Source organism: Rhinoderma darwinii, chromosome 1 (assembly GCF_050947455.1).
Source record: "Rhinoderma darwinii isolate aRhiDar2 chromosome 1, aRhiDar2.hap1, whole genome shotgun sequence".
Lineage (NCBI taxonomy): Eukaryota > Metazoa > Chordata > Amphibia > Anura > Rhinodermatidae > Rhinoderma > Rhinoderma darwinii.
Window position 1 is genome coordinate 275418569 of NC_134687.1, and position 17237 is coordinate 275435805.

Here is a 17237-nt window from a genome sequence, read left to right on the forward strand (position 1 = left end):
GATGGTGGTTTAACCCCTAAAAAGCCGTGATCGCTATTGAACACGGCCTTTAAGGGGTTAATCAGCGGGGACACAGCGATCGGTCCCCGCTGTAGGAGCTGCGGCAACTGCTGTACGAGACAGCAGCTATCACAGCTCCTGTATGTGTCGGGAGGACGGCCGAAATGGTAGTTACTCCCGCAACGTAATATTCCATCATGGAGCGCAAACGGGATGGTTTCCATGACGGAATAATACGTCACTGAGCGTTAAGGGGTATTCCGGTTATAACAAGTTACCCCCTATACACTGAATGTGATAATCATTAGATCGGTCGGGGTTGTCCGCTGGGAAACTGTTGAGCGCGGTTCTTGGCAGTTTCGATCACTGCTGTAGATTTTGAATGTAGCAGATGGGCGCATGCTTGACCGCTGCTACATTCCACTCCTTCTGGCAAGTTGTCTTGCTGCTGGGGGGGGGGGGGGTGAGACACGGGACCCACATTCTTGTGATCGGCGCGGGTCCCGGTGGTCGAAACCCCACCGATCTAACAGTTATGACCTTTGCAGTGGTCCATAAAAAATAGGAGACAAGGTTGTAGAACAAAATTTCACAATATTAAATATGACAAAACTGAATCACATTGAGTAGCCAGTCGTTTTGTGAAAACAGAGCAACTTGAATCAGACATGCAGTCCCAGTATAAAAGTAAAGATTAGGTACATCAGCACATCTCCATTCGGAATCCTACCAAAACGACACGTGTTAACTGCAAGAATATGGCGGCATTTACCACATGCGTCACCGGCTTCATTTCTTGAAGAAAGCAGCCTGTTAGAGACCGCCTCCACCCACAGACGCACGGGGAGTCACGTGGTAGAGCCGGCGCTAGCCCTATAAAAAGCGTGCCGTTGACGTCAGCGTTCTCTTCCGCCTGTTTGTCTGCTGTGAGGCAGACGGTCCGCTCCGGCTTTTCCCCGTGAAGAGAATCCACCGTCATCCGCCAAAATGGTAAGCAGTAAGCGCTAGCCTAGGCGGCCTAGTGATGTTGTGGGATGTTATTTACCGCGGCTGATGGGTATTTGTGGCGTTTGAAGCTGTTGTTAGCGGGTCACGGCTAGACAATAACCGCGGCCTGTGACCTTATGAAGCTCGGTGTGCGGTTTTCAGACGCTGCCTTCTAGTAGAACTTGTTCCCGCTCGTTTTGTGGCTCGGCACCGCCCGCAATGGTGGACGGTTATTGTGTAGTAGAATGCTTTGTAGCCGTGGACCGTCTTGGTTAGTTTTTTTTTGGTTTTCCCGAAGGGTCTGAGGCTGTGGAAGAACATCGGCCTCATTACGTAACCGCTTGTGGATGACTAAGGCGGCCGTGACGCTGCAGTTTTTATCTTTCCGGGCTGTCGGTGACGTGACAGCTGTTGGTGTGTTCCATTATAAGTACAAACTATTACATGAGACTAGCAACTGTGCCTCTGTCTCCTCTACGGGGCCCATTGCCATGTCTATAGGTGGTGCTGTGAGTCTTTAGAACTTGTAGCCGGTCTGCTTATCTCTCACCAAGTTCTGTAGTGTCACAAACCTGGTTGTTAGCAGGGGTGGTGATTTAACTTTTAGTAGAATGGTTTTCTCAACGCAGTCATACCCCTCAAGAACCTGAAATTGCCAATAAAATTACGTGTTGTTCAAAGCAAGGCTGTAGGTGCAGTGCACAACAGTATAAGGCTAGCTATTGGTCTAGAGCTGTTCTGTGTAAGTAACCATATGTAAAACTTATGTCCCAAGATGTTGACCTGGAAACTGGTAGTGACTGTAAACCATGGCTACACCTTTAGGACTCTATCACAAATGTGCCCTCAATATCAAGAGTTCATTTGGGTAATGGAAAACCAGATCTGCCAAAGCCAGCACTGCATTTGGGTTTGTGCTACAGCAATTTGCTCATGGCTACAGAGGAGCACGGTTCACATCCAGTGTATTCTCTTACAAACTGCCCTGAACTTGACATTTGCTGTAGCGGAGAACATGGCGAAGGTTGAGCTGCTTAGTAAGTCACTATCCTCTTACATGGGTCTGTTTGTGAACTATAGTCTAGTGCTTTTGAAATCTAGATAAGTTTGTACCTATGCTGTCATACGGTCAGCACAAAATAGGCTTACTGGAAGTGTAATAGAACATCGTGGGGAAAACACTTTTTTATATACACATACAACTTTCTCTTAGGTGAACTTCACGGTCGACCAGATTCGTGCCATCATGGACAAAAAGGCAAATATCCGCAACATGTCTGTCATAGCCCATGTGGATCATGGAAAGTCCACTCTGACCGACTCGCTGGTGTGTAAGGCTGGCATTATTGCCTCTGCTCGTGCCGGGGAGACGCGGTTTACCGACACTCGTAAAGATGAGCAGGAACGGTGCATCACCATCAAATCTACGTAAGTGACTTATCTAAATATTCTATGCCGTTAATCAAATCAGAAGCCTTAATCTGTATAATTAACTTTACAATTCTACTTTGCATTCCTCAGTGCCATCTCTCTGTTCTATGAGCTTTCTGAAAATGACTTGGCCTTCATCAAGCAAACCAAAGATGGCTCTGGCTTTCTTATCAACCTGATTGACTCACCTGGCCATGTTGACTTCTCCTCTGAAGTTACTGCTGCTCTTCGGGTCACTGATGGGGCTTTGGTTGTTGTGGATTGTGTCTCTGGTGAGTTTTTTATTTTTTTTACTTCCTGGTGACTGAACTTTGCCTGGATAGCGTCTTTAGATGCTTACAAATTGTAATAATTTTTTACCTTTAGGGGTGTGTGTACAAACTGAGACTGTGCTCCGTCAGGCTATTGCTGAGCGTATCCGCCCTGTGTTGATGATGAACAAGATGGACCGTGCTCTTTTGGAGCTTCAGCTAGTACCAGACGAGCTATACCAGACTTTCCAACGCATTGTTGAAAATGTGAACGTAATCATTTCCACCTATGGTGAAGGAGAGACTGGCCCAATGGGAAACATAATGGTAAGTAGAAACCATTATGAATGCTTTGTGTTGGCTATTTATGTACAGTTTGATCAAATGTATAACTGGCTTAGACTATCTTTGTCCTTAAAGGGGTTGTTTGTTTTTATTTACCCTACTAGGAGGGGGTTTTGAGTCAGCGGTGGATCCTTATCTTGTAGAGCAGTTGTAAGGTCTTGCTCTGGAACGGTCACAGGCAAACCATTGATGGGAATGAGCATTGTAATGCTTAGTGGTTCTGTCAGATATTTATGCTTCCCTGTCTGAAGGCAGCATAAAGTGACACTGATTCTAGTACGCTGTCACGTAGTAAATCCAGCAGTTTGAGTATGAACCCCTAAGGCTATGTTCACACGGGGTCTTTTGCCGAGTTTTTTGACGCGGAAACCGCGTCGCAAAACTCGGCAGAAACGGCCCTAGAACGCCTCCCATTGATTTCAATGGGAGGCGTCGGCGTCTTTTTCCCGCGAGCAGTAAAACTGCCTCGCGGGAAAAGGAAGCGACATGCCCTATCTTCGGGCGCTTCCGCCTCCGACCTCCCATTGACTTCAATGGGAGGCAGGAGAAAGCGTGTTTTCTGCCCGCGGCGCTCAATGGCCGCGGGCGAAAAACGGCGCGATCATTGCTATTCACACGGAGTATTTTGGGGGAGGAATATCTGCCTCAAAATTCCGTTTGGAGCTTTGAGGCAGATATTCCTCCCCCAAAATACTCCGTGTGAACATAGCCTAGGCTGTGTTCACACGGCGTTTTTTGCAGGAGGAAAATTCCTCCTGCAAAAACTGCTCCAGTAGGTTTTTGCACAGTGGTTTGACAAAAACTCGTCAAAACACTCGTCGAGGTTTTTTTTTCCTCTTTCTGACTCATTGAAATGGGGTTTTGGAGGCGGAAAACGCCTCAAGATGGGTCATGTTGCTTCTTTTTACCACGACGAGTTTTTTTTACTCGTGGTAAAAAAAACTCGTCTGCCTCCCATTGAAATCAATGGGAGGCATTTTCGGGCGGTTTTTGAGGAGTTTTTTGGCGTGGTTTCTGCCCCAAAAAACTCGTCAAAAAACTCTGTGAACAGGGCCTTAGTGACCAGCCTATTTTAGGCTTTAATGACAGGATTTTTTTTATTACATTTTTCCATCTCATGCATAGAGCTATAACTAACTTTTGCGACGACATAGCTTTATAATGTCTTTTGAGCAGGGCAAGTTAATTTTTTTTTTTAATCGCACCATTTTGTGGTACATGAATTTATACCTTAAGCTCTTTTTTTTTTTTTTTGCGGTAATGGGAAAAATTAATTCCACCATTCTTTTGAGTCCTAAATTTACAGTCTACTGTATGGAATAACTAACTTTATTCAGCAGATCGGTTGCAACAAAGCCAAATTTATATAGATTTTGTATGTTTTACGCAGTAAGCGCTTTTTTTTTTTTTTTTTTGCTTTCAAAATTTGTCCATATTTTTAGAGCCATAATTTTATTTTACTGCCAATGCAGCTGTATGATGGCTTCTGTTTTGTGGGATGTATTGGAGTTTTTATTGATACGATTTGTGTAGATGTGACATTCCGCTCACTTATCAGCTTTTTTTTTTTTTAAGGTGTGATTCACAGAAATCGGCATTATTTTTTTTTTGCATTGTTTTTATAGTCTTGGATCGTTGCAGACATGGTGATACCAAGTGTTAAACCTTTTTTTAACTAGCACTTTTTGTAAGGGAGACAGTTGTTTTTTTTTTCTTTAAACTAGTCACTAGTGGACTTTACTATGGCATCGTCCAATTGCTTTTATAATACACTGCAATACTTTTGTATTGCAGGGTATTTGCGAAGTACTTGTAAAACAGACAGGCATCTGCTAGGCCATGGCTCTGGCATGGCCTAGCAGGCATAACTAGTGGTAGACCTTGGGGCCTTTTATTCCCCTAGAAGTTATTGGATCCAGTCTTGTTCACAGGTCGTTAAGACTTGTGTGTGTGTGTGTGAGCTGTAAAGGATATCGCCGAATGTTAACAGCGGCTCTGGCAAGATGGTTGCCTCCATACAGAAAATGGAATAAAGCAATCGAAAATCAGATTTAAAAAAAATATTGATATTGATCTGCTAGTAAAATGTAAACTAGACTTTAAAGATGCTGTCACCACATTATAAGTGGCCTATATTGTACTTTGTGATCGGCGATGTAATGTAGATTACAGCAGTTTTTTTAGAAAAACAATTTTGAGCAATTTTAGCTTTATGCTAATGAGTTTCTCAATGGACAACTGGGAGTGTTTTGCTTTTTGGCCTAGTGGGCGTTGTACAGAGGTGTATGACTCTGACCAATCGGCGTCATACACTTCTCTCCATTCATTTACACAGCACATAGCGATATAGTTATATCGCTATGTGCAGCCACATACGCACTATAATATACTGCAGTGTCCTGACTATGAATATACATTACCTCCAGCCAGGACGTGATGTGTATTCAGAATCCTGTCACTTCACTAATACAATCCAGACACTACAGCACAGGAAGTGTAATCTCATGAGATTACTCTGTAAACTCTCATTTCAAACTAGAGTATGCTTCCTGTGCTGTAGTGTCTGGATTGTATTAGCAAAGTGTTAGGATTCTAAATATACCATGTCCTAGCTGGAGGTGATGTATACTCATTGTCAGGACACTGCAGTAACGTTATAGTGTGTATGTGGCTGCACATAGCGATATAGCTATCGCTATCTGCAGTGTAAATGAATGAAAAGTGTATGACGCTGATTGGCCAGTGTCATACACTCCTCTGTACAACTCCCACTTGGCCAAAAAGTATAACACACCCAGTTGTCCATTGAGAGACATTAGCATAAAGCTAATATAGGTCATAACTCGCAGTTCACATCTACAATATAGGCCACTTATAATGTGGTGACAGAGCTAAGACCTGAGAAAATGGTCCTAGTACCAGCGATGTTTCTGGCATCCAGGTGGGTTCAAGCCCCAGGATTTTGGCCTGGAGACAGCCACGTTCAATTGACCTGCATCCTCCAGATGTAACTGAATACTATGGCAGAGCAGGGAGCGATTGACTCTGCCCTACCATTCACTAGGCTACAGGCCACATTAGGCCTGCAGCCTATAAGGCTTTAGGGGAGTATCCCTGTGCAGGACAGTGTGGTGACATCACTGGATCGTGCCAGGCTATCCAAGGGTCCTGCCTCACAGGCTACAGAACTGAGGGGCCCTGTTGCTAAGCCTATGCAATGGGGTCTGTGCCCCTGATCTTTAGGACCCTAGCAATGCCCCTGCCTAGTACTAACTTTCCTTTAGTAAATTACATTGCTCTTAAAGGAAACATCAGTGATGCAGTAAGTGCTCTGGTAGATCCTGTCTCCAGGATCTCAATCTTTCAATTGGAAACGTATGTATGAACACTCTGGGTTTTCATTGTATTTCTCTTTAGATCGACCCAGTTCTTGGCACTGTTGGCTTTGGCTCTGGGTTGCATGGCTGGGCTTTTACCCTCAAACAGTTTGCTGAGATGTATGTAGCCAAGTTTGCTGCAAAGGGAGAAAGTCAGTTGTCACCAGGAGATCGAGCAAAGAAAGTGGAAGAGATGATGAAAAAGCTGTGGGGTGACCGGTAAGGTCCTGCAAGCATTTTACTTAATGGAATGGGCTGAGTTTTCAGTTTGAATTTTACTTTAATGTCCTATTTTTACTTAGGTATTTTGACCCATCTAATGGCAAATTCAGCAAGAGTGCCTCCAATGCTGATGGCAAAAAGCTACCAAGGACATTCAGTCAGCTAATCCTGGACCCAATTTTCAAGGTCAGTGGGGTGCTTATTGCGTTTCAGTAGCTAGTATAAAGACAACCTTAGCAAGCGCAATAATTTGACATCATTGCAACTAAAGGCCAGCTTCCTATTCATGATGCCTACAATTTTTGCAGAGTTTACCCTCATTATGCTGTTCAATTAGTTTAGGTGTAACCTTATATATGATGATTACAAATTTCTTCACTTTGACCTGAGAAAATCACTGAAGAAATTCTAAAAGTCTGATGTAGATGGTGTGGGGTGGTTCTTTGTTTTTTGTTTTTCTGTATCAACCAAACAAGTTTCTGGTTTCAGGTTTTTGATGCCATCATGAACTTCAAGAAAGAAGAGACTGCAAAGCTAATTGAGAAATTGGATATTAAGCTGGACAGCGAAGACAAGGATAAGGAGGGCAAACAGCTGCTTAAGGTAACCTGTCTTAAATGGAATAATTTATTGTACACTACTGTATTGCTGTGAATGCTTAAATGATGTATTTGTGAATATAGGCTGTTATGAGACGCTGGTTGCCTGCTGGTGAAGCCCTGCTTCAAATGATTACCATCCACCTGCCTTCACCTGTGACTGCTCAGAGGTACCGTTGTGAACTCTTGTATGAGGGACCTCCTGATGATGAAGCTGCCATGGGTATGTGTAACTGGTGTTGGCAAGCTACAGATGTCTGCTTTTAAAGGGGGTTCTCTAGTAGAACATCCCCTGTCTGTATGGGGGCATGTGGAGGTCAGGGTCAGTACCCTGCTCTGGACAACATTATGTTAGACTCTAGCAGTCACGGATTTCCCTTGCAGCCTTGGGTACTACGTCCCCCAACAGTTAACTGTTTGCTGTAATTCCAGCTTGCAGCAGCCCCAGTAATCAGCTGGTTGCCACAGTTCAGAAAGTAATCTCCGACAAACACTTTAATAAGGTTGTTTGCATTGGACAAGCCCTTTGTGTTTTTTTTTCTTTAAATGTTTTCTCTAGGTAAAACCCTCATTAGTAGGTTCTCTGACCAAGCTCATCACAGGAGCACCAGCTATAGTCTATGCTTTATTAACCCTGCAGTTCTGCTGAAGGTGAATCAAAGCGTTACTGAAATTGGTGTGCTGCATTACACAGACATGCTAGGTTCTTCAGAGTGAAGGAGTAGTTACAATCCACTTTGAGGGGTCTGGTCAGGGGATTAGAAACTCAAAATTCCCTGACCCTATTTGATAAAATGGGTTTCCTAAACAAACACCTAACAATGTGTTGCAAGATTGTAGCTGTATAGTTTCATATGTGATGTGACTTTACTGAATTAATGATTACAAAGTTATGACTTCCTACTTCAAGAACAAATTCCTTTTTAAACAGGCATAAAGACCTGTGATCCTAAAGGACCACTAATGATGTATATATCGAAGATGGTGCCCACAACTGATAAGGGTAGATTCTATGCTTTTGGACGAGTTTTTTCTGGTGTTGTGTCTACTGGCCTCAAAGTAAGAATTATGGGACCAAATTTTACCCCAGGAAAGAAAGAGGATCTTTATTTGAAGCCCATTCAGAGGTGAGTGGTAAACCAATAGCATGCTAAACTTGCCAACATCTGATGAAAAACATTTGGATTTAACTTTATTTATTTTACGCTAGAACTATTCTGATGATGGGGCGTTATGTAGAGCCTATTGAAGATGTACCATGTGGCAACATTGTTGGTTTGGTTGGCGTGGACCAGTATTTAATAAAGACTGGCACAATCACCACCTATGAGCATTCACACAACATGCGTGTTATGAAGTTCAGTGTGAGCCCTGTAGTCCGTGTTGCTGTAGAAGCCAAGAACCCTGCTGATCTTCCGAAACTTGTAGAAGGCTTGAAGCGTCTGGCAAAATCTGACCCTATGGTGCAGGTAAACAATTAGTTCAAAAGGCCAACTTTCCTATAGTTCAACAGTTAAAGTACCTGTTCACATGCTGAGGATTCTGTCACATTTAGGCAGAGAATCAGCACCTAAATGCTGACAGAATCCGCTAACATTCCTTGGTTTAACCTGCAGTAGAGATTAGACTTTCAGCCAAATTACTTTAGCCTCTTGGCACAGAATCACATACATGCACGGCACAGAATGCAGCCATTGTGTTCCAGCATGTATGTGATCATGTGGGGACAAGCCATGCCTGGGTGATTGCTGCAGGAGCCTGGCTGTGATTGAATCCCGCTGCATTCACTAGGATTGGACAACTCCAATCCTGGCAATTTAACCTATTAAATGCTGCAGTCCATACCTACCACAACATTTAAAGGTAATGTCACTAGAATTTTTTTTTGATAAACTAAAGTGATTACAGTTAATTTTTCCACAAGTCAGGAAATGCTATAAATTAGAATCTAATTTGGAATTCAATGTGCTGGCCACTAGAGGGAGCAGTTCCCAAAATTCAAGCATGGTCCATGTGGTAAAGCAACCTCATTGCTTTATGCTGCAGATTTGGGATAGGCACACTCATGCCCTCACACAATCCCCCCCCTCCCTTATTCTGGCTAGTGCTCAGCAGACAGAATAACGAACATAATACACACCACATACACTAACATAAATTACTTTCTCCTGCCGCCGCTCCTATTCCTTGTGCCTTCGCTTCCTTGAACATATGGCGCCGGATTTCGCTCTGCGAACGAGCATAGTTTTGGTCTGTGTGAGCGGCGCATGCGCTGTTCCCACAGACTGTGTATACTTCAGAGAACGGAACGGCTCCCGTTCGCATTCTCTATGGGGTTGTATGTGCTGTATTCTATCTCTGTATGTGTCAATCGACACATACAGAGATGGAAAAAAAAAATGGCAGCCCCCATAGAGAAGTAAAAAGAACATGAGAACAAATAACATTTATATTAATATATTAAAAGCAATATGATAAATTCAAATTCAAACAGAGTATTATGTAAGCAATCAGAAGATCGCATGGTAAAGTCCCCTAGTGGGGCTAATTTAAAAAAAAATAGTAAAAAGCCACTTTCTTCCGTAAGTGGACTTACTGGAAGTGCAAAAAAACACAACACATGGTATTGCTGAGATAGTAATGACCCAAGTAATAAAGTTAACTAATTAAACCACTGGGTGAACACTACAAACTATGGCAAATTCTTTCCCATTACCCCACCCAAAAATTCAATAAGTTAATAAATAAGTACCCCAAAATGATACCAATAAACCATCTCATCACACAAAACACAAATCCTCATATGGTGACATCCACTGACAAAATACAAACTTACAGCTCTTGAAAAGCAGCAATGCAAACACATCTTTGTTTAAAAGTGTTTAAATTTTGCAGAAGTAGTAAAACAAACTATACATTTCGTATCTCTACAACCTTACTGACCCCTAGAATAAAGTTAACATGTTTACACTGCATACTAAATGGCATAAATTAAATGTGGAAAAGCCATGCTGGAATAGCTGTTTTTAATTACCTCCCTAAAAAAATGAAAGATTAGATAGATATTAAGAGTTAGGACTTTTTGAAAGCGGGGAGGAAAACAATGCTTGGTCCTCAAGGCTGAAATAGACCTGGTCCTTAAGGGATTAGACTGTATGAAGTTAATGTGGCTGTCAAATTTGTAGCAGCTGCACATATAAACAAAAACTATATAAACTATGAAGAGGCAGCAGTAGACCCTTCAAACTGATTGGCAAAGGTGTCAATAGTCAGACCCTCACTGATCTAACATCTATGGCCAATCCTTAGAACAGGCTGTCCATTTTAAAAATCCTGATTATTTGAATTCTTGAAGGTCTAGTTGTAGTTTTTCATATATTATATTACTTGACGATCTAATTACATTCAGCCACTTTAATAAAACTTGTTACTATTCCACTTAAGTGTATCATTGAAGAATCTGGCGAACACATCATTGCTGGAGCTGGTGAGCTGCACTTGGAAATCTGTCTGAAAGATCTGGAAGAAGACCATGCTTGCATTCCAATAAAGGTAACTGAAATGGGCTGTAGCTGATATTTGTGGCTGTTAACTGTATAACCATTCCAGCTTTAATGAAGTGACATGTTCACTTGCTTCAATTCCCTTAGAAATCTGATCCAGTTGTGTCTTACCGTGAGACAGTGAGTGAGGAATCCAGCATATTGTGCTTGTCAAAGTCTCCTAACAAGCACAACCGTCTGTACATGAAGGCCCGTCCCTTCCAAGATGGCTTAGCTGACGATATTGACAAGGGGGATGTGTCATCTCGTCAAGAACTAAAGACTCGGGCACGATATCTGGCTGAGAAATATGAATGGGATGTCACTGAAGCAAGAAAGATCTGGTGCTTTGGTCCCGATGGAACTGGGCCAAATGTCCTCACTGATGTCACAAAGGGAGTCCAGTACTTGAACGAAATAAAGGACAGTGTAGTGGCAGGCTTCCAGTGGGCTACAAAGGAGGTATATTTAATGTATTTCACAACTTTAAACTGTTTAATGTATAGAATCGAGTCTTTAAACTGTTCAATGACTTTGGTACCTTATGAAATGCTGTTTAGCAGCACATTTGCCGTAATACTAGTTTCCAGTTAAACACTGAGTAGCTTACTTTCACATTGTTTCACTGGAAAAATTCTGTTCAATTTGACTAATGTTAAATACATTGCTTAACATTCTAATCTCTTGCCAGGGTGTCCTTTGTGAAGAGAACATGAGGGCTGTTCGGTTTGATGTGCATGATGTGACACTTCATGCAGATGCCATTCATAGAGGTGGTGGACAGATAATTCCTACAGCCCGCCGCTGTCTCTATGCTTGTGTATTAACCGCACAACCCCGCTTGATGGAACCAATCTATCTTGTGGAAATCCAGGTTCGTACAAATCCTTAAATTGGAGCCTTGCCTTGAAACCTACAGCCTGGAAAGTATGCATGTTAACATAGTTCTGACTCAACAGTGCCCTGAGCAAGTAGTTGGAGGAATCTATGGCGTCTTGAACAGGAAGCGTGGACATGTGTTTGAAGAATCCCAAGTAACTGGCACACCAATGTTTATTGTTAAAGCTTTTTTGCCTGTCAATGAATCATTTGGTAAGTTCTCTCCACTGTCTTGTATGTTAATGAGATGTGAACTTTGAATCAATTTTGTGCATTTCAAGCTCTCGGCAATTTGCAATGCATTTACTACTACTTAGCAGGTTAAACTTGTACTAAGGAGTTTAAGTATGAAGGGAAAGCTAACTGCTTTAGCCTAGGACTTAAAGGGAATGTGTTGCCAGAAAAACATGATTTTTTTTTAAAAATTAAACATTTAGTGTGTGGGTGATTAAACATTGTTCAAATTTTTTTTTATTTTTTTGCACGAGTCCAGGAAATATTATAAATTATTTCTAATTTATAATACTACCCATTTTTGGTCACTAGATGGAGCTGTTCCCAAAATTGCAGCATTGCAACGTTGGGTTAAAAGCCCTCGCTCTAGTGAGCTCTCAGCATCCCCCCCTCTATCCTGGCTAGTGCCGGGATAAAGGAGGGGTTTGAACGATGTAACCTCCTACACTGTGTGTCGCCATTTTTTGAGCTAACCCACAGTGTAGTAGGTTTACATACAGTAGTAAACACACACGAACATACATTGAAATCTCTTACCTGCTCCTGCCGCCGCGGCTCCCTCCGGCCCGTCCGCTCCGTTTGCTGCCGCTGGTGCAAGTGCACAAATCCGGAAGCCGCGACCGGAAGTAGTAATATTACTGTCGGCCGCGACTTCCGGTCCACAGGAAAATGGCGCCGGACGGCGCCAATTTCGAATAGGACTGTGTGGGAGCGGCGCATGCGCAGTTCCCACACAGACGCCGTACACTGCAGTCAATGGGACGGGAGCCGTTCGCAGTCCCTATGGGACTGTGGCTGCCGTATTCCATGTCTGTATGTGTCGTTAATCGACACACACAGAAATGGAACAAAAAATGGCAGCCCCCATAGGGAAGAGAAAGTGTAAAAATAAGAAAGTAAAACACAAACACACAAATGAATATAAACTTTTTTAATAAAGCACTAAGATCTTTAACATATAAAAAAATAATTTGTGATGACACTGTTCCTTTAAGGAGCGCATTCTGCAGTATTCAGAATGGGTTTGCAGTACACCAGCTTCTGAAGTCAAATTGTTTTGAAACTTTCCAAAGAATGTAAATCTTCAAGTCTAAGTCCAAATGGTTTCACGATAAAGTCTTTCTTTAATCTTAACTTTGCATGTTCATGTGAAAGTACATTAGTATTTGGAAAATTCTATTTGACTTAGAAGTCACTTAAAGGGGTATTCCCATATCAGACATTATTTTCATATCTGAAATTGAGCCCCCACAGATCGAATGTAGAAAATCTCTAGAATGGGCCCCCTGACTCCTCCTACAATCTGCTGCTGGGCTCCAGCCCAGGTTTTGGAGAGACTGCAGAGAATTTTGTTTCCCTAACTCTCATAGAAGTGAAAAGGAGTCCTGGAAACTGCATAGCACTGATAAACCTAACCACCTTATCACTCTGTTCCTGGAGCCCAGCAACCAAAAGGAAGATGGGATTAGGGTGCCCCATTCTAGAAAGGGTGGAGGTCCCAGAGGTGGGACCAACATATCAGACATATAGCATATCCTGTAGACATGCCATCAATACCTGATGCTGAGCCACCAGCTGTCATTCTTGGTTTGTAGTCTCACTAGACCTACTCGTTACAGAGTTTTTTAATAAGTGATTATGCAGATGACTTTAAATGTAAAGTAGGATATCTGCACTTGCATTTAAAGTGAAAAGTAAGGAACGAATAGTGAACGAAGCATGAGTTTCTTTTTAAAAATATCTTCAAAAATGTCTAATTCTGTGTTTGTTTTTTTGTGAAGGCTTCACTGCTGATCTACGATCCAATACTGGTGGCCAAGCCTTCCCTCAGTGTGTATTTGATCACTGGCAGATTCTTCCAGGTGATCCTTTTGACAACACCACAAGGCCAAGCCAGGTTGTAGCAGAGACCCGTAAACGAAAGGGTCTTAAAGAGGGTGTACAAGCTTTGGACAACTTCCTGGACAAGCTGTGAGCTCTGTACAGGCATTCTGAAAATCATCTGATGGACTTGACGACTTAACTTTTCTCAGTATGACACCTTAATTTTACAACATTAAATATTTGCTCCTCACTTTACTGTCAGGATTTTTTATGGCCCATCTTGGTGCTGTAACACATGGAGAGTAACATTAAAAAATTAGTCTAATTATCAAGTGGCAGTATAGGGACTGCTTCAGCATCATTGAGAATCCTGTTCCTTCACAGCATGAATATCAGCATTGTATTGGTGCCATTAATAAAACTTGTATTTGAGCATCGTGTCTGTCAATCTCTATGTCCACAAACTGGTTACGGTTTAATGGGCATTGTGAATTTACTGTAGTGACATATCTGATACACTTTGACCACCTGTGCTGTACCATCTGCAAGCAGGATTTGCTGAATAAATTGATATAAAAATTTAGGGAGGAATCTTAGAGGCTGTGTCACCAGTTTATAAACTCCCTATCCCCTACCTAATCTGATAGGCACTGTAATGTAGATAACCGTGCTTTTTATTTTGACTAACTTGTTTCTTAATAGACAACCTAAACACTAACCACAAGGGATTGCTCCTAAAGAAACTATATGCGAAGGTAAATCTTTATTGAATATAATACACCAACATACTATGGAATAAAAAAGGATGAACCATAAATGGAGATACAAACCGTATGGTCAGATGTAAAAGACCATAGGCAGTCAACCAACCATTAGAGGCAGAGACAGTCTGTAGGGTGAAACGGGCATCGAGGTGTTTATTCATCCATCTAAGTTTGCTGGTTCCGCTCCCAATCAGGTATCGGGGTATGTGTTTGCCTTCATTTTTCTACCATTGATCTTGCCTGACCATTATGCCAGTAAATCATTCTGGCATCATGCCTGCTTTTATGCCAGGATGGTTTGGTGTACTATATATGCAGTTAGGTAGCACTATATCGCCTGTGGGTATGGTTCATTTAGCTCTCCCTGTGGGTTACGTCAGTGGTTCTCAGCTGCTGATGGTTGGTTGACTGTTTGCCTATGGTCTTTGACATCTGACGTTAGTTTCTCTGTTTATGGTTCATCCTTTTTTTCTGTATGGTTATATTCCATAAAGATTTTCTACTTTTGCATATAGTTTTGCATATTTCTTTAGGGGCTACGTTCCCTTGTGGTTTAGGTTGTATAAAAGGAACCCCTGTTTATGCCGTTTTGGTTTAGAGGTTCTTGTAGGTTTAACTCGTTTCTTAATGCCCAGCTGGGCATTTAACTTTTGACCAAGTGGGCATTGTGAAGAGAAGTGTATGATGCTGACCAATCAGCATCTTACACTTTGCTCCATGTCAATCTGTATTCACAGCATGATCTCTAGATCACGCTGTAAGTCCCACAAACTTTGCTTCCAGTCAGGATGCGATCTCTATTCACTCGACACTTCGGTAATGTCTAGTCACTCAAGACACTTTGGTAAACTTACTGTGGGTGTGTGACAGCACAGTGATCTCGTGAGATCATGCTGTGCTGTGAATACAGATGGACCTGAATGGAGAAGTGTATGATGCTGATTGGTCAGCATCCATACACTTGTCTTTACAACACCCACTTGGTCAAAAGTTAAACTTCTAGTTGGGCATTAAACTAGTTAGCCTAAATCTAAAATTGTTCATAACTTGATCAAATTATCATTTACCTCTTCACCTATGACAGCACCCCTGGAGAGACATCCCATTGGCTGGACAGGAAGCCTGACAATATGACGGACACCTCTCCACACCATCAGGTTTCCTGTCCTCTGCATGGGATTGTCTTGATGGCAAGACACTCTCTAGTATTGCAGACCCTCCAGCAGGTACTCACCTTTTTGTTCCTGGAGGTGTTCTGAGGGTATAAGTCTCTTAGGGAGCAACCTGTAGTGTGGGGCTGGTATCACCTGGTCACTACCTCCCTCTATGGAGGTGGAAGATTCCTGCCATGGGTGGGGCCTCCTGCAGGGAGATGCTCTCCTGACCCAGCGTTTGGCTGCTTCCGGCACACTGCCGTGACCTCTTCTGGTCGCGGCTCACATCACTTCCGGTGGGAAGGACGTCCCAGGAAGCGGTGCTCCGGCAGCCCATGTGGGGAGGAGGTGCTACAGCGTGTCGTGGCCTGAGAGCCTTTCCAGCCAATCCTAGGCCTATTTCTAAGCCTGAACCAGACAGCTCCTTCTCCAGCAAAGCAGCCAGCGTGGAAGCTCCAGAAGAAGCAGCAGGATGCATGGAACGGCCTGAGTGATCAGACCTAGGAAGGTCCTCCAGTCCGGTACTTAGATGGCATGGGATCTTCTAGGAATCATGGTAGGACAGAACTTTTCTTCTTAACGCTGTCCTTGTATATTGCATGTTTTCTTAGGTCAGAGATGGTCCCAGGGTAGTGAAGATATCCAGGAAGAATACCTTACCAGTTTGAGAATCTGGGGTCTCTCCCCGATCCCAGGGATAGGAAGGCAGACTACCTTAAGAGAACCTGGGAAGCCTCTGCGGGGGCCTTTAAGCCGGGTATTGCGGCTACGTGTGTAGCCGGGTCTTTAAAGGTCTGGATAGCCCAGTTGGAGCTTCATCTCAGGGACAAAACTCCTAGGGATCAGATACTCGCTTCCCTTCTGGTTATGTCTAAAGCCACAAATTTTTTGGCTGATGCCTCAGTGGACTCGGGCTGTCTAGTAGCCAGATCCGCAGCCTTATCCAATTCAGGCACAAGGGCAATATGGCTGAAAGCATGGAAAGCTGATGCAGACTCCAAAGGGAGACTTTGTTCTAGTGATTTTTTTTTTGTTCGGGGTCACACTGGATGATCTCCTGGACAAAGAATCAGATAGGAGGAAGGGGTTTTCTACCCAGGGCAAACCAGACTCCTTTTCGTCCCAGGAAATTTAATAGAAAACCCATTTCCAAGGGACAGGATTTTAGATCCTGTAAGTTTCCTAGGAAGAACAGGGGTTTCCTGTTTAAGCCTCAGTGATCCCAAAAACAAGGATCACCAGCCATGATGCCAGGGGTTATGTCGCTTATCCCTTTTTTTTTTATTTTTATCAAGAATGGGAAAGGATCTCCTTGTACAAATGGGTTCTAGATCTCATAAAAACTGGGTACAAGTTAGAATTCATGGCCCCTCCTCCAGACAGATTCCTCCCCACAAAGAGGCAGAAGGATTCAGGAAAACAGCAGGCCCTAGAGTCAGAAGTTATTACTCTTATCAGGAAAGGGGTTCTGGTACCAGTCCCGAGACCAGAGATAGGGAAGGGCTTCTATTCCCTCTTTTCTGGTAAAGAAGCAGGAGGGCCGATTCAGGGTCATAATTTAAAGCAGCTAAACTCCTGCTTGATTTACAAAAGATCTCGGATGGAGAGTATCCCCTCTACAGTAAATC

The 17237-nt window shown here is 42.9% G+C and overlaps 1 protein-coding gene and 1 non-coding gene across 2 annotated transcripts; both read left to right on the forward strand.

The window, feature by feature from the left end:
• The first annotated feature begins 885 nt into the window (after positions 1 to 885).
• EEF2 (eukaryotic translation elongation factor 2) lies at positions 886 to 14123 on the forward strand. Its single transcript, XM_075864222.1, has 15 exons — positions 886 to 990; positions 2201 to 2415; positions 2509 to 2690; positions 2785 to 2996; positions 6432 to 6610; positions 6694 to 6799; positions 7103 to 7216; positions 7297 to 7435; positions 8144 to 8339; positions 8423 to 8681; positions 10657 to 10764; positions 10863 to 11216; positions 11446 to 11628; positions 11714 to 11846; positions 13649 to 14123. Exons 1-15 carry the CDS (start codon positions 988 to 990, stop codon positions 13840 to 13842), a joined length of 2577 nt encoding a protein of 858 aa, XP_075720337.1. The 5' UTR covers positions 886 to 987; the 3' UTR covers positions 13843 to 14123.
• LOC142722864 (small nucleolar RNA SNORD37) lies at positions 6966 to 7035 on the forward strand. The gene has a single exon (XR_012875155.1). It is a non-coding gene; the product is annotated as a small nucleolar RNA SNORD37 (small nucleolar RNA).
• Positions 14124 to 17237: the final 3114 nt, after the last annotated feature.